Source organism: Vulpes vulpes, chromosome 3 (genome assembly GCF_048418805.1).
Source record: "Vulpes vulpes isolate BD-2025 chromosome 3, VulVul3, whole genome shotgun sequence".
NCBI lineage: Eukaryota > Metazoa > Chordata > Mammalia > Carnivora > Canidae > Vulpes > Vulpes vulpes.
The window spans coordinates 5,035,081-5,061,773 of record NC_132782.1 but is presented as its reverse complement, the minus strand read 5'-3'; the positions used below and the strand labels follow the sequence as shown (position 1 = coordinate 5,061,773).

At 38.8% G+C, this 26,693-nt stretch overlaps 1 protein-coding gene and 1 pseudogene across 14 annotated transcripts in view; one reads left to right on the top strand and one right to left on the bottom strand.

Moving 5' to 3' along the window:
• Nucleotides 1-26,693, top strand: part of CCDC148 (coiled-coil domain containing 148) — a 283,318-nt gene that overhangs the window by 142,106 nt on the left and 114,519 nt on the right. For all 14 annotated transcript variants that reach the window (XR_012000288.1, XM_072751567.1, XM_072751579.1 and 11 more), the window contains one exon: nucleotides 13,712-13,852. Coding sequence is in view for 13 of the 14 variants with exons in the window: in XM_072751567.1 (XP_072607668.1) it covers nucleotides 13,712-13,852 (141 nt within the window). In the remaining variant the exon portion in view is untranslated. The remainder of the gene's footprint in view (nucleotides 1-13,711; nucleotides 13,853-26,693) is intronic.
• On the bottom strand, nucleotides 7,658-10,029 carry LOC140598168 (kelch repeat and BTB domain-containing protein 4 pseudogene; annotated as a pseudogene).

Below are 26,693 nucleotides of genomic sequence, written 5' to 3'. Positions count from 1 at the left end.
TCCTGTGCCTCCCACCTTGCGGAGAGCGGTCGCTTCTCTCCGTGGACTCGCAGCTATTCTCTCCTTAGGTCGCTGGTTGAATTCCTGGGTGTTCAGCATGATTTTTTTTTTTTTTTTTTAAGATTTGTTTATTTATTTATTCATGAGAGACACAGAGCGAGAGGCAGAGACACAGGCAGAGGGAGAAGCAGGCTCCATGCAGGGAGCCCGACGGGGGACGCGATCCTGGGACCCCAGGTCATGCCTCGGGCCGCAGGCGGCGCTAAACCGCTGGGCCACCCGGGTGCCCTATTTGATAGCTCCCCAGCTGAATTCCCGGGACCAAAGGACACGAAGGTCTCCTGCTCCTCCGCCACTTTGGCTCCTCCCTACCCTAAACTAGTCTTAATGTATTCTCAAGTCTTCCGTTGTTTTACAGCCTAATCCTCCTTCTTTCTTGTGAAAGTTCAAAGCCGAGTTCAGGTCCCACCAGCAGTGTGAGATCTTAATGACTTCAGCGTATCTTGTTAATAAAAGGGCAGAGAGCAGAGGGAGACCGGGGATACGTGGAAGGAATTATGCCGCATAGAAGGAATTGGTCAGCCTGAGTTTTCCTACCTTAAGTATGGACTCGCGGAAGTGACATGCTGGATGGTACTTATCTGGATCTGAGCTTTACGGCCTAATCAAGCATAAAATTTATAATCTGAGTTTTGGACACTAATTCATCCACCCAAGAAATAATCATAGAGCACCTAACCCTGGGTAAGTCACTGTTCCAAGAATGGGGATAGAGCAGGGGATAGTGCAAGTCCCTGTTACCATGGAGCTTAAAGTTTAGTGAGAAACACAGACAAGAAAATAAATTGATTAATAATTGTTTTTTCGATTTTATTAAGAAATAATTGGTATATCACCATATAAGTTTAAGGCATACAACTTGATGATTTGATTTACATATATTGTGAAATGATAGCCACAATAGGTTTAATTAATATCCACCATCTCATGATCTACAATGTATCTAAATGTATCTAACAATAAAAAGAAAGGAAAAAATTTTCTCCTTGGGTTGAAAACTCTTAGGATAATATATCTTTATCCAGTGATAAGTGAAATGAAAATAAATCAAGACAAGTTAGAGAGTGACTGGATAGTATCTATTTTAGACAACTATTCATGAATACAGATCAGAGGGGGGATAGCAAATATTGGGTGAAATTGTTATGAAGAGGCCCTGAATGACCCTGAAGGATAGGTGAACAGGAGTAAGGGCTTTCTAGGCAAAGGCCTGCGACAGAGATAAGCATGAGTGTGTAAGTAGGGGGGAGAGAAAGGGGCAGAGGAGAAGGAGAAAGGTCTGGCCTGTCTGCTCTGGGGAGTAATAGGAAATTAGGCCATATAGGTTCAAGTCCAAATTTACCTTTAAGGATTGAGTCCTCCTTTTTAATAAGGAATTATTCAAATGAATAAGGCGGTGTCCAAATAGTCATAAAACCACTTGAAATGATAGCCAATGCAAAGACCCTACTATTCAAATCTTGAGCAGAGCAGGGAAGCAAAGATATGTAAGAAGTCATCCAATAGACAAATGTGTACAAAATAGGTTAAATCAAAGTGACACTGAAGTCAGGAAAGTCAACTGGAAAGCAATTGCAGCAATCTAAGAACATAGTTAACATTTGTGTAGCTGCTTTCTTATCCCATTATTCATCAATTCAACCTTATTTATTGAGCATCTATTAGGTGTCAGGTGGTATGTAAGGCACTGAAGATATAATGAGGAGCCAATCGGATATGGTCCCTATTCTTGTGGAGATCATAGTCTGGTGGGGAAGCAGATGGTGGTCATGTAATCCCAGCACTGGATACCTCCTTTTAAACTATGAGAAATATCTTGAAGGCAAAGTAAACTGTTATGGGAGGATGCAGCTGGGGGGCTTTACCTCCTATAGGGCAGGTGGATAAGGCTTCACTGACAGCATTGGAACTGTGTAAGGATTGATTTGGAAAAGGTGTGGGGGAGGCAAGGAGGAAGGGAAGAACATTCCAAGCAAAGGGAATAGCATGTACAATATCTACATAGCTGGAGGCAATGTGGCCTGTTCAGAGATTTGTAGGATGGCCAGGTGCACCTGGACCCCAGAGGATGAGTCTATTATTGGTACGAGGTAATGAGTTGGGGGTGCAGATATAGGCAGGGCCAAATCCTGGAGGCCTTAGGGTCCATAGTTGGAAAAAACGGAAACCATTGCAAGTGTAGGCGGTGAGATGGGGATGTGGGCATGGAATGAACTAAGAGTGGGTGCCAGATGCATCCTTGTAGATTAGGATGGGGGCTGTGAAGATGGAGAGAAGTGAATGGGTCTGAGAGTCAGAGGTACAGTCAGCAGGACTTAGCAATTGATTATAAATGGAGTGTCAGGGACAAGCAGAATGAGTTTCCGGCTTGTATAAACTGATGGTGTTTGTACAGCAGTCGTAAGGCATGCATCACTCTTACTCCCTTTTTTGTTAGTCTGTAGTTCTAGGTGGTTAAGCAGTGTACCCCACAGAATGCCATTAATAAGTTACAGGGGTAAGTATTCAAGCTCTGGCTTATGATTTCAAAACCTGGGTTCTCTCATCTATACCATGCTTCTGGGTTGGTTACAGAAGGAATAGGGACTGTGGATTAATGACGGCAACACAATAGCTTTGCTCTTTATATTACAGTCATAGAATTTTAGCATTGGAAGGGATTATAGAGAACTTCCTGCTGTATTTTTCGAGCTTCTTTGACCATGGCCTACAATGAGAAATGTATTTTAGATCACACACACATACACACACATAAACGGAAACAAAAATTTCTAGTAATGGCATTATATTCAGAGTACATGAAATGCACTCTGATATTTTCCGTTCTGTTTTCTTTCATAAGAAAACACTAGTTCCCATCCACAAAATCAATTTCATTATCTACTAATGAGTTGTGGCCCTGATTTGAAAAGCTGAACTAGTCCTCTTCATTTTTTCAATGAGGATGTGAGGCCTACAAAGGAAAGGATTCCCCTGGATATCATAGCCAGCAGGCAAGTGATTTCCTGACTGTTAGCCCCATTTTCTGACAATATTATACAATTTGGTTTTGTCAGCTTCATATATAAAACTGAGTGATAGGTTTGTAGATTTCACCTCTTATGGAAAAAAAATATCTTTTGGTAGTTTTCTGCTTACTGACATTTAGTTTGCTTCTTTCTCCATAAGTTTTATTTCACACTAAAGTTAAGACCCTATAGGACCCAATTAAATGAAACTTTGCCAGACTTTATTTAAAAAGTAAAGGACATGAAACAGTCAAGATAATAGTGAATAATCTTTGAGATTCTGAGAAAGACGAATAAAAAGCCACAGAAAATGGAAAGTGGTTATCAAAGTGAGGTGATAAAACATGCACTTACGGAGTCAACCAAGAAACCAAGGGATAGTTGTGAAACCAAAAGAAAAAACCAAATTTTTCTGCTAAGTAAAAATGCCAAGGAGAGAATAGAAAGCTTTAAGTAAGATAGGCAATACCACAGGTAGTGTAATGACGTGAGTGAAGTTTAAACATGAATGGAACACAGGAGATTAAAAAGCTTAAGTAATATTGATAAATAGTGGAAGAATTGGAAAGAATTTAATGGAATTATCAGACTGTTTAAGACTTAATAAAATGAAAACTTGAAGTTTACTCAACTCAACTGAACCTAGAAACTTATAGGAATATTGAAGGAGAAGACAGAGAGCTTGCCACTTCTTTGCACATGTCCTCTAATATTGCTAGCAATGTGAATTAGTTATTGAAAATCCTGACAACGTTTTCTGGATTTTTTTCCCTGTCAGGCAAGCAGAGATGGAGCTTAGGGGGCATGGAAACAACTAGGACTGGGGAAATCAAGAATCAGAAGTCTCCTGTAGAGGAGTTAGAATATGGTAGCATGTGTGGTGTAAGGCGGGGGTCGGGGGTGCCTTTTCTTTCTAAAGACCAGTCCAGTGTGTCAGGGAACAGGAAATGTCAACCTAACTGCCAAGAAAATCTCAGAGCCTTCTCTGTGCATATCCCAAGTATTTCTTGAAACTTTATTAAGTACCAGATACCATGATAGGCTCGGTAGAAAAGTTATGGATAAGACAAATTTGGTCCTTGCCCTTAAGGAGTTCATAGCCAAGTGGGAAGTACAGGTAAATGGTTTAATGAATGTTGTAATAAAAGAGAGGGACAGTGTGCTAGGAATTAGAGAAGGCACCTAACATGGACATAGTGAGTTGGGGAAAGCTTCCTGGAGCAAATGATCTCTAAGCTTAGACATGAAAAAGTGTAAGTAGAAGTCAGCCACGCGAAGTGTGAAAAAGAGAACTTGCTTGTTTCCAAGATTACATCATACCATGTGTTCACTGCCTTTGTGTAGCAGGGGCCTGGCACACAAGAAGTCCTCATAAATGGCAGTTTTTAAAATGTTATTGTTGCTGGTTATAGGTATTGGCCAGACAGAACTTTTCCTGTATAAGGCAACACACATGACACAATGTTTCCATAAACATGAATGATAGAATTCTATATTAAAATTCAATTGTCTATTATTTAACCAGCCTATAAAATACTGATTTTCTCATTGTGATTCGTTTTTGCTTGTAGAAGAAAGTTGTAGAGCATATCATATACTGTGATCTCTCCATATAAGGAAAATATAACATCGAATCAGGATAATATAACTTGCAGAAATCGTAGAAGTCATCTGATCCAGTCCTCCCCTTTCACATGAAAGAAAACGGTTAGCCATTTGTTCAAAGTAACAATATTATTGGTTATTGGCAGAGATAAGACAAAAAAAAAAAGCAGGTGTTCTGACCAACAGTTCAGTATTCATTTCCTTTAAACCACATTGCCACTTATCATAGAATTTTTCATGTACTCGCCTTTGTTGTAAAATTGTGTTAATATTGTTACCTTGATGTTAATTTCCATTATTACCTTTGAAGTTTTGATGGGCTTTGTTTTTTGTTTTTCTAGTACTTTATTTACTCTGAGAATATATGTGTTTATTAATTTCAAGCAAAGAATACATGTAATGCTACTAACCATTTTCATCTTAAATGCTTTATTATTTGCAATAGATGAACATTTTAAGCTCCATTTGTTCTTTGTTAGGTTAAGGTTTCATTCAGACTGTACCTTTGGCAGGAACATTAAAGTATTAACTAAAGACCTGGAAAAATTTCCTGTAGTTAATAATCTAAATAATGCTCTCCTTACAACATGCTCCTGACTGCCACTGTGGTAATGTTCTTGCATGGTTATTATTGCTGCACAGTTGCTGAACAGTTATGCTCACATGCTCTATTTAAAGCTATATAATTAACAAACCCTTTAAAATAAAACCACTAAAATGTTCTTCTGGACTATTCTTCCTTTTACTCACTGTTTGCTCAAAAGTCTTCTATACTTCAGCCTATTGTGATAATATTGATTCCTTTGCCCACCTGCCAGCTTTCTTATTCTTGGGCATCTCAAAAATACAATAATTGGGTATCATTCTCTCCACATGGGAGCCATCAAAATCCCATGACTGCCTCTGGGGATCCATGGGATAAGGATTTTTTTTCAATGACACCCTTTTCCTACCAGATTCTTCACCATGTCCATTGTGCATTCTGAAAAGCCCTGTTTACCTTACTGCCTGGAAACTGATTGCTGCAGAGCCGGTTTCTTGTCAAGATCTCACAACTCTAGCTGCATAGGATATAATGCTACTCCAATAACCTTCTCTTCTTTTACTCTTTACCTTTTATTTTTGAGTATGGTTATAATTACAGATGATATTGTGAGTTATTGATTTCAAGCAAACTCTAAGTGTCCCTGACCATTTTTGTATTCCATTAAGTGGAGCAATTTAGTTTCTTTTCTTTAAAAAGAACACACGATTTTATTGGGCAGCCCGGGTGGCTCAGCGGTTTAGCGCCGCCTTCAGCCCAGGGTGTGATCGTGGAGACCCCGGATAGAGTCCCACGTCGGGCTCCCTACATGGAGTCTGCTTCTCCCTCTGGTTGTGTCTCTGCCTCTCTCTGGGTCTCTCACAAGTAAATAAAATCTTTTTTTTTTTTTTTTTTTTTACTGAAGGCAGACACTAAACCACTGAGCTACCTGGGCTGCCCCAGTAATTTAGTTTCTAAAGGTTGATGCTGACTTGCTCAAGAGTCTTTTCCCCAGAATTTCATACATACATCTGTTGCTTGACATCTTAACCCATTGGCTTTTGGTTACTGAACTTCCTTTTATTTTACAATTCTTCAGAGTGTTTGTCACATTTAAAAATCTACCATATGGGAGTCCCTGCGTGGAACAGCGGTTTAGCGCCTGCCTTTGGCCCAGGGGGCGATCCTGGGGTCCCGGGATAGAGTCCCGTGTCGGGCTCCCTGCATGGAGCCTGCTTCTCCCTCTGTCTGTGTCTCTGCCTCTCTCTTTCTATCATAAATAAATAAATATTTTTAAAAATCTACCATAGCCTCTTATGGCACAGTTTTTACTTATGTAGATTTAATATGAACTTAACCAGTTAAAAAACTTAAAAAACTACCATAATATTTTTTCTGGAGAACATAAGAAACATCATTTAGATTCGCAAATGACAAGGAAGGGTAAATTGGCTAAATTGATGGGTAAAATGGGTTGCCTTAGTTTTATTGGTATTATTATTATTATTATTATTATTATTATTTTGCTATACTTGTCTTTAGAAATAGGAATCTTTTCCAGTTATAGATATTTGCTTATGTGCAGGCTTCATTAAATATTATATCACATATGTAATGGCTATTCAATGATAATTCCCATAAGTTAGTCTTAAGAAGAGTAGTTCTAAAATCCAAGCTTCTTTCTATTGAAATTTATAAAAATAGCCTTAGTACTCAGAAAGGCTAAATGTATGCTACTTTTCTTTTCATTAGGTGAGTGTGTCTCAAATCTCCCTTTCAACTGTGTGAGAACCTTGAGACTACAATATTTTATTACATAAAACTCTTTGGACATACATTATATTTTATGGTTTATTTATTTTTACAAAGTTTTTAGTGTGGAAAAATTTAAACATAAACAAGTCTATTATCACTCAATGTCAACAGTTATCAATTCATTAGTCAAATTTGTCTCATCTGTACAATTACCTATGACCATTGGGTAAGAGTGAGCAAATCCCCAGACATCATACAATTTGATCTATTAATATTTTGATATATATCTTAAAATCAAAAAGACTCTTTAAAGAAGCATAACTAGGGGTGCTTGGGTGGCTCAGTCAGTTGAGCTTCTGACTCTTAATTTCAGTTCAGATCATGATCTTGGGGTTGTGGGGCCAGGCCCCTGGTTGGACTCCACACTCAGCGTGTTTGCCCCTCTCCTCTTTCTCTAAGATAAATAAATGGATAGATCTTTTAAAAAGTAAATAATAAAAATAAAAAAGCATAACTATATTAAAATCATACCTAAAAATTTCAACAATATTTTCTTAATAGTATCAACTAACTAATCAATATTAAAATATTTTTGTTTTGTAATTTATTTTTTCATTTATTTTACTCAAATAAAAGCCAAATATAATCTACATATTGCATCTGATTGATATGTTTCTTAAATCTCTTAATCCATAGTTCTCCTTCCTTTTTTCTTTTTTTTTTTTTTTTCCCCTTCAAAAACTTTTATTTGTATGAACAGCTCCTAGCTCTTGGCTTACCTTAGAGCTTTTAAAAGAGTAGAGACCTTATATATTTAAGTTTGAAAAAAGTTTCTGCTATTAATCAGAAATAATCCTTCCTACTTCTTTCTGGCTTACTCCTTGGAGTATACCAAAAATAAAACCAAAGTGTACGTTTCCTGACAGGTGAGAAAACACAAGACGCAACATCCTGAATTCTAGAGTTGGCGCTTGCTGGTGAAGGACACCTTCAGCTTAGACCATTCTCCCAACCAAAGCCCAAATGAAAACTCTAACACCTAATTCTTTGTGGGAAAATTACCAACTAGCCACTTTGCAGGTTATAGAAAAAAAGGAAGATGGGGCATCTTTCCTTCTGTCCTGGGATCAGAGGTGCTTCTACTTAACACTGATCAGGGAATGAGGGGAGGCTGTGCCTACTGTCTGAGAAATGGCTTGCTCGAGCCATCTGCAGTGAGGCACAAGATACCAGGGAATAGCAGAGGATAGGCTGGCCCTACTCTGAGCAGCCAGCTGAACAGCAGCAGTCTAAAAAGCCCCAAATGGAGCACCCCGATGGGTTCGGCAAGGACTGAGGTGCTGCCCTTTATAACATGTGCCAAAAAAATAACGTAGCACTCTGATTGGGGCCCCAGGGACTTCAAATTTGGATGGATAGGTGCTGGAAAAGGGGAGGGCAGAAGTCAGCTGCTCTTCCCCCCCACAGCCTTAGGCCAACACAAACTGCAAATTAGTAAGTAGCACCTTAATGCCTCTGGTAACAGTTACAGCTGAAGTGGCAGGGTCAAGCTTGTAGGTGTTGGCATCCCCCTTTTTATATCGGTCCCGAAAAACATAGATGCTCCCGTTACAGCTGGCGATCTTCCAGAGGGATGGGGCAGAGCTCCACACCTCAGGAAGGCAAAGCCGGGTAAAGCTGTCTAGCAGGGGATTGTAGCACACCAGGGAGTCCCCTTCAGCCACGATGAACACCAGATCCTTATGCACAGCTGCGTGCATGCGACCTGCGAAGGGCAGAACATAGGGCTTCACGTGGCATTTGTCTGTCTCTGTGTCAAAGCACTGGATGAGTCGGGATGGTTTGGTAAAGAAGTCCAGGTCATTCTCCTCCCCCCCCAGTAAGTAGATGATCCCGTTAAGGTTGGCACCAGCGGCCCCTGACACAGCCACCTCTAGCTGAGTTGTCTCTGTCCAGACGTTATCACCTACCCGGTAATAGATAACTGCATTTGAGAGCGTGTCCTGCAGTGTCTTGCCACCCAGTGAATATATAGCATCTTTCCCAGGCACAGACACCAGGGTGTGCTGGAGCCAGTCTCGGGGCAAAGGCGCACACCATTCCCAGTCCACGGTGGCATTGTTGCACTTCCACATGCGCCGTGGGATGGACCCTCCCACCACATACAAGTCTCTGCCATGCTTACAGGCTGCAGTGATCTGGTGGCACAAGCTGTTTTGGCCACTTACACTGATGGAATCATCTTCTGCACAGTGTAAGGACACAGCCAACGAGTGGGTACGAGATGATTCTTTCCCGATCAGGTAAATGTGCACATTCTCCCCGATCTCCTTCAAGCTCGTTCTGAGTGACTCTGCAAAAGCCTCTCTTTCTTCTTTATTGAAATTGATCCAGGCTTCTATTGCCTCTGTTGGGTTCTGGGAACATGGAACTCCATCCGAGATGATATCAGTGAGTAGATGGTGGGGCAGGTGGAGAAACTCCTCTGTGCTCTGCAGCTGGGCCAGGTGGGCCTTGGCACAATGTTTGGCAGCAGTGTAGAGCTCAGGATCACTGTGCCTATCTGCCAGCCACATCACCTGAAGGCAGTTCCCCACCTGCACTGTGCGGGCCAAAAACCGAGAACATTCCTCAAAGAGAGATGTCAGCTGATACATGTCTGACACCTCATAAATTTCCTGCAGCTCTTCAGCTCGAAGTTTCACAGTCCCATGGTAGATATAATCAACCAGGAGCTGGAAAACAGACTCGCTGACATCCTGCAGTACAATTACTCGGTTGTGAGCCTCCTTCAGGTTGGAAGTGAACATGGACCGGAAAAAGCAGCTCTGAGCTGAGAGGACCAGCCGGTGGAGCTGAAACTCCCGGCCTTCCACTGAAATGGTGACATCAGCAAAGAGCTCTTCCTCCAGACACAGTTTCATGATGCCCTGAGCCACGCGGCCCGAGTGTGACCTGTCTTTGAAAGTGTAGTTCACAAAGTAGTTCTCATCCATGGATGCTCCAGGTTCTTCTGGTGATTCCATGGTAGCCAACCTCTCTCTCTGCCAGCTGTCTGCCTTCCCTCCTTTCATTCCGAAGCCCTCCTTCCTTTTTTCTTGTAATTGTTAAATTCCTTTAAAGTTTTTCAAATTTTAGGGGATCCCCTGGTGGCTCAGTGGTTTAGCACCTGCCTTCAGCCCAGGGCATGATCCTGGAGTCCCAGGATCGAGTCCCACCATTAGGCTCCCTGCATGGAACCTGCTTCTCCCTCTGCCTGTGTGTTTGCCTCTCTCTCTCTCACTCTCTCTCTCTCATGAAAAAATAAATAAAATATTTTTTAAAAAAAGTTTTTCAAATTTTAGTTTTGCTGATTGTATCCCCATACTATTGTTTAATATATTTCTCCATTAGCTGAATTTCCTGTAACCTGATAGATAGGTCTAGAGATTTGATGATATTCATTTTTAGTTTTTGGTAGGAATACTTCAAGGAAGGTTGTATATTTCCATCAGGAAGCTAAAATATCTGCTTGTTCAGTGTGTTCAGTTGTTACCAGCCTGATTTTTCCAGTACAAAGTTTCCCATCTGCTATTAACGTGAAGTGTTTAGTAGCTATTGATGATCATAAACAAGGATTTATGATCCTTGTTTAATTAGATGTTACAAAATGGTATATTCTAATGCCTTGATTTCTTCTTCATTTATTAGGTTTTGTTTAAAAAGGTCTGTTTTGGTAAATTAAATAGAAGGTAATTATTGAGCATCTATGATGTGTTAGTACTCTGCTAGATGGTATGAGAGAGACAAAATACATGTGTATCATGGACCCTCCTGTAAATAAAAATTAAACATTATGCTCAAAATGATTAGAGAGAAGCTATGGTTTAGTAAGTGAAATAGGAAAAATGATCATGGGTTGAAGAATGTTTTATGGGAGATGTGGGACATGTACTGAGCCAAGGAGCATTCTATGAAATAGGGGGAAACTGAGGGTGTTCCAGGTAGGACAATAGTTTGGACCATACCATGAGGCTAAGAACAAAAATAGCCACATATTCACATAATGCGAGATTACACTTAGTTAAGTTAAAATAGGACACGGATTGTGAGTAAGAAAACTAAATTACTTAGGTCCTATTGGGATAAATTGGCATCACATCATGAACTCTGGTATTTTTCTCAATATATTTGGCAGATAGACTTTGGGTGATCTAGGAACCTACTGTGAAGTGGCCTAGGGAAATTCAATACTTTAGAAATTGATTTGTCATAAGTAAAACTCATCTAATCTTAAGAAATATAAGGTAGCCCAAGTCAGATATAAAATGTAAAGAATTAGTTATTTTGATAGGTATATACAGTAATAAAAAAAATACAAACTACTTGTGGTTCCATAGGACAACCCAGGATATTTGAAAGAAGAAGCAGGTGCACAGGGATTGTGAAGCTGTGGTGGAATTAAAGATGTTGAATTTAATTTTTAAAAATACTGCATTTTGGGTGCACATGCAAATAGTAAAGGCTTTAAGCATTTTTTAGGATAGGATTGTAGGCAAAAAGACAAAGCTGATACTGTACATTTTAGTCAAACACAGAGAAGGATAGGTTAACTCATAGGAGACACACATAATAAGTATAGAGAGGCTGAGGTCAAAGAAAAAGTATAGCAATAGGGGCAGCTGGGTGGCTCAGTCAGTCGACCATCAGACTCATGAATTCAGCTCAGGGTCTCAGGGTCAGGAGATTGAGCCCCATGTTGGGCTCCGTGCCCAGCATGGAGTCTGCTTAAGATTGTTTCCCTTTCTCTCCCTCTGCTCTCTCACACCCCGCTCATGCTATCTCTCTCTTGCAAAAAAAGGATAGCAGTAGAGTTGAGGATGGAGAGTGGACACAGAGAACAGGAAAAGAAGAGAGTGCTGTCCATCGATGGAGAAGCAGAGAGAACAATGTTGTGGGGCAGGAAGTAAAGAGCTTTAATTGGGAAAAGATGGTCAACAGGCTAACATGATGTAGCAGCCTCACTAGCAGTACTTGATAGAACACTTGATTTTATTTTATTTTATTTATTTATTTATTTATTTATTTATTTATTTATTTATTTATTTTGAACACTTGATTTTAATACAGTACGTTACAGATGGAAGATGGTTTATAGGAAGGAATGGTTTGGGAGTGGGAGATCAGGATGGAAAGCATGTGATCTTATTCTAGGAATGGGCTTCCAAAGAAGAAGGTGAATATAATGGCCAGGATATGCAGCAGATGGAGAAACCTAGGTGTGTCTGAAAACCAAGAGTCCGAATTTCCTTGTTTATTTTTTTAAAATATTTTATTTATTTATTCCAGAAACAGAGAGAGAGGAAGACACACAGGCAGAGGGAAAAGCAGGCTCAATGCAGGGAGCCCGATGCTGGACTTGATCCCCAGGTCTCCAGGATCACACCCTGAGCTGAAGGTGGCGCTAAACCGCTGAGCTACCTGGGCTGCCCCCTTAATTATCTTTTTTTTTTTTTTTTGAAGATTTATTTATTTTAGGGAAAGAGAGTACATGTGAGCAGAGGGATGGGGAGAGGAAGGGGGAGAAAAGCAGACTCCTCACTGACCATGGAGCCCCTCTCAAGGTTCCATCTCACGACCCTGAGATCATGACTTGAGCTGTAATCAAGAGTTGGGCTTGAGCCACCCAGGCACCCCTCTTGATTATTTTGATAAATAGGGGAAAGTATATTTTTAGAAAACAAACTTTGAAAAATGAAAACTTTCATGAAATGATGTTATTCAGAGATAAAGAGATAATCAGTATTATTATTTTGGTAAACTTCCTTCCAAGTCTTTTCCTATGTATAGATACAGAGATGATATTTTATATTAAGGAGATCATACTACTAATGTATGCATGCTACTTGTAAAAGCATGTGCTTTTTTTCATCTAATAATATGTTGTAGACATTTTTAATGTCAGTGAATATAGTTATAGACTATTCTTTTTCAATGGAAGTCATTACATGAGGGTACCATAATTAATTTAAGCCACCTCCTGTTGCCAGACACTGAGGCTCTTTCTAATTTTTCTATTTAAGCACTATAGTGAACATTCCTGTGGATATACTTTTGTGCACTTATCTAATTGATCATCTTTGAATAACGTCCCCAAAATGTGGTTGTGAGTCAAAGGCTATGCACATTTTATATTGTGATATATATTTATTTACATATTGCCTGGTGTCATTTAGAAGTACAGAACCAATTATGCTTCTACCAGTAATACCTGTCAGTACCCAGAAAGTTCTTTTAAATGTCTTAAAATTTTTCTTCACCTTTATTCAGGCTCATTTCCCTCACTTATGATATAGGAAGGATGAAAATATAACAGTGGTTCTTAAATTATTTAGGATCTTAGTATCATTTGAGAATTTTTGAAAACTGTTGACCAGAAACTAGAACTGTTGTTACAGAAAAACACCTATGCAAAAACAAAATTTTTACATACTGTTTATGAGAATTCATAGATTTTTTTAAGTCAATTCACAGACTCTTTAGGGTCTCAGGCCATGAATCTAAATGAAAAATCCCTGAATGAGATGATTTTAAAGTTGCTTTCTCATTTTATCACTAATACACACATCTTGCATATACATCATGCACATATCAGTCATATGCACACAGAATTTTAATGTGTATTTGGAAAACCTTTGCTTGATATAGTATGTAGTCTTATTATGTCTGCAAAATCACTTGAGTGGGTATAGTTATTGGAATGAATTTCCATTTATTTCAGGTTCTTCAATGGAGAGCCCACCAGGAAGAGGTAGCAAGACTGGAAATGGAAATTTCTGCCAGAAGAAGAGAAAAGGAGGAGGAGAAAGAGAAGCTATGGAAGGAGAAAGAATTGTTACAAAGAGCAGAGAAGAAAAAGAAAGTATGAAATCTGTTGCTCTGAATGTGTGAACGAATGCTTAGTTGTCTGATTCAGCTTTGACTGATCTTGGTGTTTGGCATGGAATCATCAGAGGCAGTTCTTAGAAAGATTCATAAGGTTCTAGTGGAGTCTTGCTTCAGTTCATTTAAGCTTCAAAGATTTGTGGACATGGAGGAGAATCCACTTTACTGACCTGCAGGATCACAGGTACTTGTAATTAGAAGAAATGCGGTAGGTAAAGAAAGGATGGGATTTATGACTTGTCAAGTCTTGTACTAAGTAGGGACATGCAAAGATAAGAGGATACTGGGATAGCATTTTGGTTGACTGCAGTGGAGCAACTGACTGTCAAGAGATGTCTTTGCTGATAAAATACATTGTACCAGAGTCAGAGCAATTCATGGAATACCAAAAGGCCTCTTCAAGAATTTACTTCTTGACTTGTTAGAGTGTTTGTTTTTCATTTGCTGATACAAATGCATCACTCTACTTTTGAGCAAATGTTTGCTTCCCACTTTTCAAAATATTAGTCACAACACTTATAAACAGCTTTAATGATTGCTGAAACTCTGTGGAAAAAAAGTGAATTTGAGGCAAGATTTTAAAAATATATCTGGGATATTTATTTAGTTACTTGTGTTTGTTACACCACAAAAATGGATAAAATGAACACATTAGTACTCATCACCTAGCACTGAAATTGTTAATGTTTTTAATTCTTTATCAGACTTACTTTACACATAAAGTTGAAGTCCTCTCTTGAGGATTTACTCTGTACCACTTCTTACCTCCTCAAAGTCAGACTCTATTATAAATTTTATTCCTATCTTTTCTGGCCATCTATTGCTTTTGACATCTTTTAAGGTATGGTTTGTGACTTTTGAATTTTTTTCATGATTACACTCATATCACTCTGAGGCATGTACTTCTTCATTCAACCTTATATTTTTGAGATAGAGCTATGTGAATAAGCAGGAGACATAGTTCAGCCCTTCTCTGCTATAGCCTTCCCTGCTATAGACTGGTTCATTAGAGAAGTAGGCTGCCATTGGTCACTTCTCTTAGTGATTGACACTACATTTCTAAAGTTTTTTTTCTTGTTCGTGCTGTAGCAGCTGCCTTGTTCATGTGGACTGGGCATGTGTGCCTGGCTTTCTCTACGGTACACTGAGGAAGAGAATTACCATGTGATATGATTTGTATGCTTTCAATTTTATAAGAGTTTTTTTTAGTTTATAAGAATATTATAAAAATATTATCTTCTTTTTGACTTTTGCCAATCTGATGTATGTGAACAGTATCCTAGTGTTTTATTTTTTTCAAGATTTTGTTTATTTCTTCATGAGAGACAGAGACACAGGCAGAGGGAGAAGCAGGTTCTGTGCAGGGAGCCCAATGTGGGACTCGATCCCGGGACTCCAGGATCACATCCGAGTCGAAGGCAGGCGTTAAACCGCTGAGCCACCCAGGCATTCCTCCCCCTCTTAGTATTTTAAATTGGATTCATCTGATCACTTGTGAGATTAAAAATCCCCTCGTGTTCATTGGGCATTTTCTTCCTTTGTGCATTGCCAATTAGTACTTTTTGTTTGTCTCTTCTTTATTAATCTGTAGAAGTTCTTTATAAATTCTGGATACTCTTTCTTGTTGTCAGTTATATAGGTTCTGTATATTTTCTTTCATTGGTCCTCTGCCTTTAAATTTGGTCTATAGTGTCTGTAGTTTCACGGAAATTTAAAATGATCAAATAATCAAAGTTATTAAACTTTTTTCCTTTTTTGAATTGTGTTTTCCTTTATGAACCGTTACCTGATAGTGAGAGCATCTTTTTTTTTTTTTAAGACTTTATTTATTTATTCATGGGAGACACAGAGAGAGAGGCAGAGACACAGGCAGAGGGAGAAGCAGGCTCCATGCCAGGAGCCCATGTGAGACTTGATCCTGGCATTCCAGGATCATGCTCTGAGCCTAAGGCAGACGCTCAACCACTGAGCCACCCAGGCGTCCCAGTAAGAGCATCTTTATGGAGAGTTTTGTTCACTTCTGCTTAGGGCCCTATACATTTTACTGGCCCAGGACCACGTGTGTTACCTGTGAGATTGGGAACCTATTCTGGGACCTTTCAGAGGGTGCTCATCTAGCACTCATGCACAGCACCAGCCTGGGATCTGCTCATGATCCCTTTTTCCCTCTGGTCCCAAGCAGAAAGTTAGCTCCCATGTCACTTTTCTGGGGAGTGGTCCTGGTGTGTCTTGTTCCCATTTTGTATACGGACAAGTCTTACAGGACTTTTTACTCTTTTTAGGTGGCACGATTTCAGCTCTCATGTACACAAATCTCACAGCTAATATTAAAGACCCAACCACCAGCTCCTCAGGTCTGTATCTGGCCCAGTTCTGCTCAGGGTCCTTTGGTTTTGGCTCCTTACTGCTCTTTGAGTTCCATCTTTATCTTCAGGACTCTGTGTGTTTATGTGCTGTTGTGTTATAGTTTATCCAAAATTTCTATGTCAACTCAGACAAACTGACCAAAGTTCTGGCTACCTTTATATGTACCTCTAATCCAGACTCTCTTTGTTCTATTTTCTATGCTAGAAACAATTTTAGTTCTTTGGTGTTTAACAGCAGTTTGACAGAAACACACTTATAGTTTCTCAAGTCAGAAGCTCCCCCTGACTTGAGACTGATTGCTTTGTCAGCTGGTGCTCTGTTTTTCCTCATCTACTGTTTCACCTGCCTGGACTTCTCTTCTCAAAGTTAGCAGGTGTAGAGATAGAGAAACTATTCCATGTATAAAACCCCACCTAAGGATTTCTGAAAAACAAATCATCTTTGTCCTAATTCTTCTTCTCAGCAGTTTATCTTTTAGGGAATGACACTGTCTTTTTGCTGGAATAACATTTTAATTTGTATCTAGTGCCAAGGTTTACCCTGGTAGATGCCCAACTCTTTTCAAATTGACCTTTAAATTATTAGATCATTTTTTCTTCTGTGCTTTAAAACTTGAGTTGAATATAGCATTCACAGTTTTCATAGTTTTATCTCAAGACTCAAGGTAAGTTTTGATTCATAGGCTGTTTGGTGATAATGGCAATATTTCAGAAGCATCTCTCCACTTTTGAAATTATTGTCATGATAAAAGCAAAAGATAATGTCTTCCCATAAACCAACCCTGGAAGCTATTGTAAGAAACAAAACTACTGTGCTAGGTGAACCTTAAAATGCCTGATATGTAATATTGGTCCCAGTACCACCCTTCCACTAGATGTAGATTTTGGATGGCTTGAACAACATAAAAACTATTCTGCATCACAGAGTTTTAGGAGGTTTTTTGCTGCTTGATGGCTGGAGTTCTATGAGGTCAAAGCAAAGATAGTTACAGCCTCACTCCCAAAATAGAGACTTCAAGCAAAGCTTACATTAAAAGGAGACCTATTCCTTCCTTGCTCTAGCATGTTACAAATTTTCTCCCAGTTTTACTAGTTCTTAATCCAGCATTGAAGCCTCCACGTTGTACAGCTAAGAGATGGGAAGCATTATCAGGAAAGTCAGAATAACTTCACCAGCCATGGCCCATCAGCCATGTGACCTTCAGTCTTACCTCAGAGATGTTTCTGGGGAGAAATCTATCATTTTGTGATCTCTTAACCTCAAGTAACATCATATCAGTAAATATCAATAGACCCAGACTTCAGTAGAACCTTGGCATTTAGGTGGTCCCCCTTGTCCTCAAGTGATATGGCAAATACTCAGAATTATATTCTTCCACAGATAACCAGAGGAGAGCAGAAACAGTCTAAAATAAAAGAAGGTAGGCTATCATAAACAGAATGCAGGCTAGAAGGCTAGAACAGTACTGCTTTCCAGAAGATTCAAGAAGCTCTGTGTTTAGGAGGGAATACAGAGTATCTTTTCAATTCAGATCAAAGCTATTCTCTCAGTGTGGGAATCTGTGGGTTCCTATGAGAACAATTTATCATGAAATCCCTTACCCAGGTTTCTTTTTCTTTCTTCTTCTTCTTCTTCTTCTTTTTTTTTTTTTAACCCAGTGTTTCTTAATCTAATAATGTACTGATCTAAAGAGCTAAGAATGGTGGGGGTGGGGAGGTAGACATAGAGAATGATAAAAAAATGAATTCCCAGACTATAAACTCTACTTCTTCAGGATTGTTGGGACTTAAAGGGGGCTAATGAATAACACCTGTGATAGGCAGGCTTCTAAGATGAGCCCCAAAATTTCCTGCCCTCCTGGGATACATATCCTATATAATCACCAGGACTATAACTTCTGTGGGTTAGGTTATATTATATGGCACAGATAACCTCGAGAAAGGGAGATTACCTGTAAGAGCTTGGCCTAATCACATGGGCCTTTTAAAAGTATGGAGTTTTCTTTGGCTGATGACCCACAAGAGGGGTCATCAGAGATTTAAAGCATTAAAAAGCCATGACTCAATATTTTGGCTTGAAGATAAGGAAGTCACATGGCAAGGAATATGTGTAGACTCTAGTGGCTGAGAGTGGCCCTGGCCGATAGCCAGAAGGGAAATGGGAACCTGTAACCTATGGTTCTGCAACTGTAAGGAACTGAATTCTGCCAAAAACAAGAATAAGCTTGGAAGCATAATTTCCTCTAAAGCTTCCATATTAGAACTCAGTTTTGTCAGCACCTTGATTTCATTCTTGTGATGTCATGGGCAGAGAGCCAGGTATACCATGTCGGACTTCTGAGTTATAGGAGTCTGAGCTCACTTATAAGTGAGTGGTTTTAAACTGCTAAATTTGTGGTAATTTCTTACAGAGCAATTAAAAAACTAGTACAGTTTTTGGTATCTAGAAGTGAATTGTTGCCATAACAAATACCTGAAAATGTGGAAGTAGCTTTGGAATTGGGAAGTGAGAAGAAGCAGGAAGAATTTTAGGAACATGATAGGAAAAGGACTAGAATGCCTTGAACTAATTTAGTAAAAATATGGATGTTAAAGATGTGGCTGCTGAGTCTCAGAAGGAAGTGATGAACATACTCTTGAAAACTGGGGAAAGGAGGGTCACTGCTAGGTGGTGACAAGGAGCCTAAGGAATTAATTCTGTGCTGCAGTTAGGTGGAGAACATTCCTGAGTAATGAACTTCATATGTGATGAGCTATAAGATTTCCGAAGTGTTGAAGATGCCACTAGGGTTTATTGCTACTTATAGTAAAAAGAAGAGATTTGATGCTCTGGGAAATTCTCAGCCTATCTAAGTGGCAAACAGCTCCAGAGTTAAGAGATTATTGCCATCATCATGCCATACAGAAAAGGCTGAAAGTGTGAATATGCAACCCTTTGTTATAGCCTTGCAAAGATCACAGGGTCAGAGTATTCAGTCATATAAAAGACCCTTCCAAGAGATTAAGAGTGTTTCTCATAGATTTCAAATTAGAGAGACTCTGGAAGTTTAAGAGTGATTTCTCTCAGCCACTTCAATAGAAAACCAAGAGAGAGAGAGAGAGAGAAAGGATTATCTCAAAAAGACCTGTGGTTGTGTGGCTTTTGTCTAATGGAATGAAATCCCCATAAAATCTGCAAAGGCTCACTTGGTTCTTGAGAAAATTTTATCAGAAACACTGCCAGCTTGGACTGAAAAGGACAGAGTGAATATGAAATGAAAGGAAGCTCATGGACCTCCCAAAATTCTCATGGCAGGAAACAGGCTGATAAAACTACTCAGAGACTTGGCATTTCTAATACTTCCACCACTAGACCAAACCCACCCATCTAGGCTCAGGTAAAGTTACTTCTCACTTCTCACCACCTTATTATACATAGAATAGTTGTATCAGCTCCCAATAGGATATATTGACAGTAAAACTGTGTATAAACCCAAGGGGGTCACTAAAGGTCCAAATAGGATGATCGTTTATCCATGTGTTTATTCATTTATTCAATAAGTGTGTACCAAGTGTCTTCAATGTGAGACACATTATACACAATCCTTCATGCAATTCTAAGAGGTCACCCTACTCAAACAGAAATTTCCCCTTTTCTGGTATCTATCTATCTATCTATCTATCTATCTATCTATCTATCTATGTAGGCTCCACACTCAGCATGGAGTCCAGTGTCAAGCCTAAACTCATGACCCTTAGGGATCAAGACCTGAGCTGAGATGAAAAGTTGGACACTTAACCAACTGAGTCACCCAGGCACCACTCTGGTATCTTTTTAAAGGGCTGTGTTTACCTGCTCCACCACGAAGATAATATGTAATTCTTGGTTAGGTTAGTAGAAGCTCTTACTAATAATACAAAAGGGTTTCTTTTAGCTTTAAATTTTATAAATAAATAAATAAATAAATAAATAAATAAATAAATTTTATGAGTAGACCAAAAAGAAAAATTAAATAGAGAAAAATTAAAAATACAAAATGGACTATATGGAGTTTACAATTAAATCATGACTACATAAGTAAATTAAGTATTTATGCATATATACACAGTATTTACAAATGGATATACTTGTGTATGTACATATGCACACACATAATTACAATGTGACTTTCCCAGTTCTCTCAGTGGTACTGATAGCCTAAGGAGTTTAGGATAGCGCCTTTGCCTTCATTCATGTCGGGATCTCCTCTTCTCTTATTTCCTGGTCCTGTATCAGCAAACCATACTTTGGGTATCTATCCTCATGATGGCCCATGCTAGCCTGATTGCTTCCTAGTGTGAATCCTCTTATGCCAATAAGTTATTAGTTTTGCTATAATTGATCAAAGTTCAGGCCTTAGTGTATGAACATTTTGCCCTGCCTGACTCCAATAAGGTTCACCAACTCTCTATTAATTTTTTTTTTGTTTAGGCTTTTAATTGCTACTGTATGCATTTGTGCCCTGAACTGCAGGACATAGAACTGTCCTATGCAATTTCTTTCAAATGCCTGTGACTGCTTGCCTTTCATTTCCAGTGAATTCTCTGCTATTGCAGAGGGAAGGTGATATAGATTAGAGGATTTAGGTAGTGGGATAAAGAGCCTTTAAGATAAGAACACTACCTGGAAAACATCCCCTGGTTAAAAGAACAGCGCACATGCGCGCGCGTGTGTGTGTGTGTGTATGTGTGTGTAAAAGAGAGATAGTGATCTAACTGGATCCCATTGAGGCTAAAATGACTTAAGATATAAATATTGTAAATGTATTTAATGTATCACTAGGGACCAACTGAACTGTGAACTTACAAAAAACATGGCAGCACTCAGCAGCATAGTAATGCAATGACATTCAGGTGATCTAAAATGAGCTTAGAGCACTTTTTTACATTTTCATAAAATGGAGAATATAGAATATAAAAATTCTGATTGATGCCTTGGACCTTAAAAATATGTCTTTGAAACTCTCTGAACTCCAGTTTGAGCTCTGCTTTAACATACTCCCACTTAAATTTCTCACTTGCAAACATCCTCTCTTTAAAGGAACCACCTGCCACTAAAGCCAAAGTATCACCATCTGGCTAAGGCCCAGTCTGTTGAACTACCTCCCAGTTCTCTCAATTACTAACTCCCAGAAGTGTAAAGTTGCACTCTTGTGAAAAGGGGTGATTGTCTTTTAATTATTGGTCTTTTTGTTTGGGAGTCTGATGAAATACCACAAATGAGGGAGCTATAAAACCTAATGAGTAAAGTAACTATCAGGATATTATAATAGGAGTTAGAAGAAGAAGATAGTGAATGTATATTTTTTGTAAAAATGACTCCAAATAAATTGGGTTCAGTTTATTATTTTCTGAATTTTTAATACTAGCCCTCTGAATAATATTATTTAAGTAAAGAAATTAATGTAATATGGGAGGTTTAATTATCCAAAAGAAATCAAAGATCATATAATTTTAAAATATTCATAATGTTCCTGATTTTGTTATTAAAGTTTAGAAATGGACATTAACTTAAGCTTATTAATTAACTGATTCTAACATTTCAATATGAGACTGAATGTACATTCAAATGCACAATTATCAATCAACAGGTGACATGAAGGTAGGGATGGTAGTCCAAGCAGCTCACTTTTCTAGTTTCAACTGTCTTTTAAAAATTAACATCTCTAGGTGATGTCACCAGTATGGTGACATAAGTCATTCTTGATTTCATTCCCACTCAGATAAAGAACTAACATCTCTTCAAGACAGCACTGGGAGAATTCTAGAACATGAGGGTGAGGCTGAAGCTGGCCCCTGTACCAGACACCACATACTGCATGGGAAGAGTAAGAAAAGGGGCTACACATTGACACTGCATTAATCCTCCACCCAGAACAGTGTAGCATCACACAAAGAGGTCTCCCTTAAGCCTCCAGTTCCTCCAGTGGAAAAAGGCCAGGGACGATGACCAGCTTCCCCTAGCATTTTGAATCACTTTGTGGGAGCCCCTCCTCTTCTCTCATACAACAGGGATTGCAGGGCAATCTGCAGGGGCCCAGCTATTAGGGATCTGTAATGGATAAGGCTGAAGGTGGGGCTTGCAACAACCAGCACACAGATGTTGGCAAACTGAGTTTGTACCCACAGTGTCCAAATAGCAATCACAAGAGTAGTTTTGCTCATCTGCGGCATCAAGTTGTGGATGCAGATCTGCCTAATTTGGATCCTCAGATAGGAGTTTTGCCCACCCTGGAGCCTAGTTTGCCCATGTCCAGTCATGGTGCTGAGTCATAGCCTCACCCACTGTGGAAAGTGCCATCCAGTCCCCTTTAACCAGAAGGGGTTGTAACAGTTTCTTGGAGCTGTGTGGTCCAGTGACACTTAAATTAAAAGGTGAGAGGACAAAACTGATAGCCCCCAGAGCAGAGCCACAGGGCATGGAAGCTTCCTATGCTATGCATAGGTAGGGGGAATAATTCATTGACAAGTCTGAGGATAGGTCCCAGACCTTCTCCAGTAGAGATCCTGTTTGGGCTTTTGAGTGTAGCCAGGAGCATCCCTTCCTTCATATTCAGGCAAGGGAGCTGAGACACAGGCCTACCTACTGAGGAGAGTGTCGTCCAGCTTCATCTGACCAGAGGTAAAAAACCCTGAAAGCTGTGTGGTCCAGTGGTACTCAAGTTGAGAGAAGGGCAGCAGAGCTGATAGTTTACAGAGCAAAGGCAGTAGTCAGGGAATTTGGGGGGAGGTTGTCTTCATTAAGACAACACACAAAAGCAGTTTTAGAGCTGCTCTTCCATTCTGCCAGCAGGGGATTTAATTCATTACCCTGCTTATTGGTGAATATAACCTTTAGCCTGTCCAGCTAGGGAACTTAACCAGAGCACCTGAGAAGTTGCATAGATGATTCAACAGCTCTTCACATAGTGGCACTTGAACAGAGAGCACAGCCTATGGCTTCCCTCATCTGCAGAACAAACTGGTGGCCTCACCTGACCAGGGAATTCAGTGCACAGTCAGGCCTGATTTGGTTTCCCAGACAGTAAGTAGAACAGACCTTGGGCCATGTCCTGCTGTTCTGACAGTGCAGGGAAGCTAACTCATAGCTCCATCTATTACTGAATATCATATCCAGTCCCAACCATCTAGTAAGCCTGACCAGAGAATTCAAACAACTGTGGAGCCCATCCTACAGCTTCACTTGTATAGAAAACCAAGCTAGCAATCCTATTTAAATGTTCTCAGTCAATGGCATATCCCCATCCCTGTCCTCAGAGCTTGAATATTTCCCTCACCCCAAAATAGGCCATAACAGTAAGCCCCACCTACCCAAAGACATTATCAGCAGACACACCCAGAAACCCAAACTGAGCCTACTGGTGAAGAACTGTTCCTGCCAAAGCAAAGCTGTAAAGTCTGTAAGAGGAGCTCCATGACTAAAATGCACAGAAACCAACATAAGGAATCAGATAAATATGATACCACCAAAAGGAACTAATAAAATTCTTATAACTTACCCTAAAGATAGTGAAATTCTGAAAGAATTTCAGAATAGTGAGATCTATGAACTATGAAAGATAGTGAGATCTATGAACTCTCAAAGAAATTCAGAATATGGGCAGCCCCGGTGGCTCAGTGGTTTAGCGCCACATTCGGCCCTGGGTGTGATCTTGGGGACCTGGGATCGAGTCCCATGTCAGGCTCCCTGCTTGGAGCCTGCTTCTCCCTTGGCCTGTGTCTCTGCCTCTCTCTCTCTGGGTGTGTCTCATGGATAAATAAATAAAATCTTAAAAAAAGAAAGAAATTCAGAATAATCCTTTTAAGGAAGTTTAGTGAAGTGCAAGAAAATGCAGACAACTAAACAAAATTAGGAAAACAGTACATAAACAAAATGAGAAGTTCAACAAGGATATGGCAACCATCAAAAAAAACAAGAACAAAAACAAAAAACCCAAACCAAACAAAAAGAAATCTTTAAGTTGAACTTAACTGAACTGAAAAATTCAACAGAGTTTCAGAATTAGACTCAACCATGCAGAAGAAAGATTCAGCAACTGAGAGGATAAGACATTAGAAAACTTAGAGGAGAAAAAGAAAAAAGAGGAAGAATAATTACATTTATAATAATTATAATTTATAATAATATAATAATTCACATAGGAATTTCAGAATGAAAATAGAAAAAGGACAGAAAATATATTTAAAGCAATAATGGCTAAAAACTTCTCAAATCTTGGGAGAGAAATGAACATCCAGATCCATGAGTACCAAAAGACCTCAAAAAGATTGAACCAAATAGGGATACATTAAGATGAATTTTAAGAGCAGTGTAAAAAAAAAAAAAAAAAGTTACATATAAGGAAACCCCTATAAGAGCATCAGTGGATTTTTCAGCACAAACATTTTAGGCCAGGAGACAATTGAATAACATTTAAAAAATTGAAAGAAAATGGAAAATGGTGGGTATTTGTCGTTTGTAATGGCTAAGAAATATTCTATTGTATACATAGACCACAGCTTCTTTATCCATTCATCTTTCAATAGACACCAAGACTCCTTCCACAGTTTGGCTATTGTGGACATTGCTGCTATAAACATCAGGGTGCAGGTGTTCCGGCATTTCACTGCATCTGTATCTTTGGGGTAAATCCCCAGCAGTGCAATTGATGGGTGGTAGGGCAGTTCTATTTTTAACTCTTTGAGGAACCTCCACACAGTTTTCCAGAGAGGCTGCACCAGTTCATATTCCCAGCAACAGTGCAAGAGGGTTCCCCTTTCTCCACATCCTCTCCAACATTTGTTATTTCCTGTCTTGTTAATTTTCAACATTCTCACTGGTGTGAGTTGGTATCTCATTGTGGTTTTGATTTGTGTTTTCCTGATGGCCAGTGATGCGGAGCATTATGCTGAGTGAAATAAGTCAATCGGAGAAGGACAAACATTATATGGTCTCATTCATTTGGGGAATATAAAAATTAATGAGGGGGAATAAAGAGGAAAGGAGTGAAAATATCAGTGAGGGTGACAAAACATGGGAGACACCTAACTCTGGGAAACAAACAAGGGGTAGTAGAAAGGGAGGTGGGCAGGGGGTTGGGGTGACTGGGTGATGGGCACTGAGGGAGATACTTGGCAGGATGAGCCCTGGGTGTTATTTTATATGTTGGCAAATTGAACTCCAATTAAAAAAAAGAAAAGAAAAAAATTGAAAGAAAATAACTGTCAATCAAGAATTTTATACTCAGTGGTACTGTCCTTCAGAAATGAAGGAAGAATAAAGACTCCCAAACAACAAAAGCTGAGGAAATTCATTACTACAACACTTGTCTTACAAGAAATACTAAAGAGAGTTCTTGAGTGGGAGTAAAATAATGCTAATTAACATCATAAAAACACAAAATAGCATAAATTTCACTGGTAATGGTAAATATATAGTCATTGTTAGATTCTGCAATATGGTAATAGTGGTACATAACTCACAATTCTAGTTTATGAGTTAAAAAAAGAACATGGAAAAAATAATCAATACAATGATCTTTTATTACACAATGCAAAGAAACACGTGTCAATTGTAACAGCAATAACCTAAAATATGAAAGGGGAAAAGAAGTAAATGTGTAAAGTATATTCTATTGAAGTTAAGTTGTTATATACTTTAATATATTTTTTGGTAAACCTTATGGTAACCACAAAGGAAGATCTTGTAGTAATTACCAAAAAATATGATAAAGAAGTCAAAGTATATCAATACCGAAAGATATCAAAACTTAAAATAAATGACAGATAAGAAACAAGGAAAAATGGAGCTACAAAATAAACAGAAAACAATTAACAAAATGGCAATAATAAGTTCTTACCTATCAAAAATTACTTTAAATGTAAACAGATTAAATTCCACAATCAAAAAACATACAATGGCTGAATGGACTTAATAAAAAAACCAAAACCCCAGACCCAACAATATGCTGCTTGCAAAGACACTCTCTTTAGTCTTAAAGACAGACATAGACTGAAAATCAAGGGATGGATAGAGATGTTTCAAACAAATGGTAACCAAAGCCAACCAAACAATCAACAACAAAAAACTAAACAAAGCAAAATTCCAAAAGTAGCTATGTTTACATCAGATAAAATAGACTTTAAACTAAAAATAGTAAAAATATATAAAGAAGATCATTATTTAATGATAAAAGTTTTAAGACATGAAGATGATATAACTGTAAAGATTTATGTACCCAACATTGGAGTACCTAAATATGTAAAGTAAAAACTAACAGAGCTAAAAGGGGAAATAAACAGTAATACAATAATAGTTGGGCACTTTAATAGTCTAAACAATGGATAGATTTCCAAATGGAGAATCAATAAGGAAACAGTGGATCTGAACAATACTGTAGACCAAATGGAACTAACAGACATACAAACGTTCTAGCCAACAACAGAATACACATT